The sequence below is a fragment of the Hermetia illucens genome, chromosome 5 (genome assembly GCF_905115235.1).
Source record: "Hermetia illucens chromosome 5, iHerIll2.2.curated.20191125, whole genome shotgun sequence".
NCBI classification, from domain to species: domain Eukaryota; kingdom Metazoa; phylum Arthropoda; class Insecta; order Diptera; family Stratiomyidae; genus Hermetia; species Hermetia illucens.
Window position 1 is genome coordinate 63,817,845 of NC_051853.1, and position 4,128 is coordinate 63,821,972.

Consider the following 4,128-nt stretch of genomic DNA (forward strand, 5'->3'; position numbering starts at 1 on the left):
TGCGAACTCTTGGCCGCGTTCGAGAGAAGAATCCTCCGAAGAATTTTTGACCCCCTACATCAGGATGGACGATTCCATAGGCTACATAACGACAAAATCTATGAGTGATACCATGACCGTCAAGTTGTGGATAAAATCCGGCTCAATAGGTTACAGTGGGCGGGTCACTTAATCCGTATGGATGAGGATGATCCAGCCCGGAAACTGTATAAGGGCAATATCTATGGTAGGAAAAGAAGACGAGGCAGACCCTGCCTGAGATGGAGCGATGGCGTAGGTAGGGACGCCAGACGGTTTTTAGGTATATCGAAATGGTAGATCTCGGCGCAAAAGCGGGATGTCTGGAGTTCTTTATTAAGGCAGGCCTAGACCCGATACCGGTTGTCGCGCCGTTGATGATGATGAAATCGTGTAAAATGACACGTGAGAGACTGAAGTATCCAACAGCACCCTCCGCATCGAAGAGCCTGGCCAGCACTATAGTATGGAAGCGTATGTCTATGAGACACTTCAGTTGAGCTTCTGGCAAACGGCCCTTTACGTCAAATTCGCCACCTTTTTACGTTCCTGGAATTGCTGCCCCCGCTAAGTCGACTTCGGTCGACCAGAATGATCTTTTGACCATTCTCCAATCCAAACAAATCATTTCAAAAATATTACCTAGCCCCAACCAGCTTAATAACTAAAATAATGTGGCTCAAGTAACGCCTAGTTCGCAGGCATCCAAAAACCAAAAGAACAAATTTCTTCATAGTTTCAATAAAAATGCATCGATGCGAATTATTCCATGATATATTTTGCGGAAATCCCTGTACAAATAAAAATAAAAGCTTTTTACTGATTTTCTCTTAAATTTAAGGTGGATACGACTTTATGTAACGAACTTTCGTCCGTTGCAACTCAAAACTTGATGATATTTACGTTCTCTAAATTGCGCTTTCGAATTACAAAACGAACACATTGGGCCTCGAATAGTTTCAGACATTTCCACGGAGTTCGAAGAGCTGCTCTCGCCACTGTTTCACCTGAATTTCGCTAGTTAATATCGGAGAAGTTTGTCAAATAACATTTTGACTGGAGTCGTTGGCATCCTCTGTGACGATGCCTTGTTTCTTCGTCGAGTTGTAGTGCTCGCCGAGGCTGTACATCAAGCGGTGGTACGTTAGGATTAGTGGAGGACCTGGGAACTCGCCTTCTCCCTGGATTGTGGGCGGCCCGGTAGCCTGGAGAACTTCGATCGGAACGTGCAGGACATGCGAGAGTGCCTTGATTTCCACCTGGCCGCCCCACGCCGGAGTGTCGCGTATCGAGTCGCAGTATTTCGAGAATTCCTCGTCGGTGAGCAGATCGCCAGTCTCTGGATTGGTCATGTAGCAGATGAGAGTGTCCTTATTTTCTACGATATAATTGGCAGTTTCGTTGCGGAGGTAGCGGACATCGTGCATTTTGCGTCCAGTCACATCCAACTGATGGATAACTGCATTGTATAAGCAATCGCCGTCGGAGGGGATCGAGGTGGAGGGCGAGACCGCGCTCTGATAGTTTCTTCAAGATTGTCTGCAACTCAACAATCCGCGGACCATTCTTGTTGAGCTCCTCTTGCGCCTGGATCTCCGCCTCGCGCTCGCGTTCTTCTTTGGCTTTCTTGTCGCGGCGCTTCTGAGCTTTTGTTACTCGTGATTGCACTTGTGGTTGACTATCTATTCCGGTCTCGCTGTCTGGAAGAGGTTCGACGACATTGGATTGTGCGTCGGCGGTCGTCTGCGCACTTTTCGCATTGTTCAATTCATTCAATTCTTGGCGTGCTTCTTGTCCAAGTCGATTTCAAGCTTCGCTATCTCCTCAAGAACTTCCTTTCGTTTCTTCTTGTCACCCTTCGACGCACTTTTCTTGAGAGATTGAATTTTGGCTTGCAAATCCTTGCGTTCTCTTCGATGACGATTCGATATAGACTCATCATTATCGCCGTCTTCTAAACTATCGGCCATTCTTCTAATTCAATTAAAACTGCATGTCACGCCAATGTAAACAGTTACTGCTCAAGCGCTTAAATACTAGCAGCTATTTACGCTTCGTGGATAATTTCTTGTTCACTGAAAATTTTAATTTCCCGAGAGATCGCGACGAAAGAATCGCCTAAATCCTCACTGACAATCATTTTAATCCCGTTTGACATCCGTTGCTAGGTTTAAGTTACAGCGGCTCATTTTTACTTCTGGGATGATTCCTCAACTAGCAAATTCTGTAGGTCAAGGCACAGAAGAAAGTATGTTGAACACATGCGAGATATGTCAAACAGACGTCAAATCGCGCCGTGCTTGATTCAACTGGTAAACACTTAGATTTACAAGGATTTTCAATAAAATGACTGGAGGTTGCGCTGAAGATAACCTGCCTGCAGAGAAGAAATGTAACTAGAGGAAAGCAATTCAAATGGCGGCGAGACAGTGGATCCAACGACACAGCAACAGCCGATGTCGAAAAGGCAAGTGAAGAAGTAAAAAAGTTGGCTGAGTGGGAAATCAAAAAGAAGGAGAAAAGACTAAGGAGCGTGCAAAATATAACAGAAAAAGGCAGAGGGCGTTCGCCAAAGGTCTACCGACCAGAACAGGTAAAGTTGTTATTTCCTGGAAGTGGAGAAATGTGCGTGTATCGTAATACAGTTTTGATCAGGCACTCCAATCACTGAAGTAATTGATGATAATTAACAGCAATTAATCCGATACCCGTAGGTCCCGGACGTAAGGAACTGAAGCGTAACAAAGCCGAAAAACAGCGACAACTTCCTCCAGATCATTGTCGACTTAGACTACGATGATCTAATGATCGACAAAGACGTTGCGAAATGCGTTAAGCAACTTCTGCGAATTTACACAATTAATCGCCGATCGAATCGCCCTGCCAAGTTGCATTTCGCTGGCGTAAAGGAAAACGGAAGGATACACAAGTGCCTGGAGCGAAACGACGGCTATCAAAACTGGGATGTGCATTGGCATTTAAACCCTTCACGGAAATTTGTGATAAATCCCAAAATTGTGTTCTTGACCAGTGATTCGGATAATGTGCTCAAAGAACGTGAGGGAAGACGTTTTTTACGTGATTGGAGGAATTGTGGACCACAACCATCATAAAGGACTGTGCCTTGACCGAGCGGAAAAGTTGGGGCTACGAACTGCCAGGCTACCCCTAAATGATTATGTTGACATTAAAACACGAACTGTGTTGAGCACGGTTCACGGTGAGCTGACTATCGAGCTTGAACGAATTGGCCATGTTTGACTGACTTTTTAATGTTTTCAGTATTTGATATGCTTCTGAATGTGTCGATGGGGAAGCCTTGGCAGCAGACTATATTGGACATACTTCCGATGCGGAAAGGGGCAAAGGCAAAGGACGCAACTGAAAATGATAAGAAGTGGAAGAAACTGAGGCAGATAAGGTTGCTGATGACAGTCAACAAAAGTAGAAATCCCTGAAGATGAGGACCCCAAAAGCTGAATAACAGCTAAAGTTACATTTTAGGTGGCCAATAAATTTCTTAAATTCACAAGAACACTATTCTTTCATGGGATAAGATTTGCCCATTCCATTGCATTTTTATTGTGCGAGATTAATTGCCGGAGTTTCCCGACGCAATAAACGCGGTCTGCAGTAGGTTGCCTCAGTAAGGAACTCCAAAAACGGGCTATGCGACGAGGCCACCAATTTGATATCCTACACAGCGCTCTGCCGTACTGATTTACTCCATCACTCCATATGAAGCAGGGCCTGCAACGTCTGTAGACTTTCCCTGCTGGCTCATCTTCACTCATACAAATTAGATGATTCGCCCATCGTAGTCTACTAAGCGGGATTCTATCTACGAGGCAGTTGTAGCGTCGCTCACAGAATTCCTCATTATGTAGGCCACGATGTTTCTAAACTCTTTCTCGAACGGGGCTATAAGTTCACAATACTGCACCAGATAACAATAAAATGAGGGATTCACACCCACTAGAACAACCCCACCTTTTCCATTCTGGTCTACACTGATACATTCAGGTTACCCCTTTGAAGCGCTTTTCGGGGTCGTATCACCTTTTCGAATTTCATTTGGATTGTGATTATTATGGCGTTTATTGCAATTCC

General features: G+C 44.9%; 2 protein-coding genes across 2 annotated transcripts; one reads left to right on the top strand and one right to left on the bottom strand.

The window, feature by feature from the left end:
• Window positions 1-774: 774 nt before the first annotated feature.
• On the bottom strand, window positions 775-2,176 carry LOC119657446 (deubiquitinase OTUD6B). The gene is given in 3 exon segments (XM_038064357.1): window positions 775-1,514; window positions 1,516-1,788; window positions 1,791-2,176. Coding segments are annotated over 3 exon segments (927 nt in total). The 5' UTR covers window positions 1,989-2,176; the 3' UTR covers window positions 775-1,058.
• A 188-nt stretch (window positions 2,177-2,364) lies between these two features.
• On the top strand, window positions 2,365-3,554 carry LOC119658115 (tRNA methyltransferase 10 homolog A). Its single transcript, XM_038065382.1, is given in 8 exon segments — window positions 2,365-2,374; window positions 2,419-2,496; window positions 2,499-2,540; window positions 2,543-2,611; window positions 2,733-2,770; window positions 2,772-3,080; window positions 3,082-3,238; window positions 3,301-3,554. Coding segments are annotated over 8 exon segments (879 nt in total). The 3' UTR covers window positions 3,477-3,554.
• Window positions 3,555-4,128: the final 574 nt, after the last annotated feature.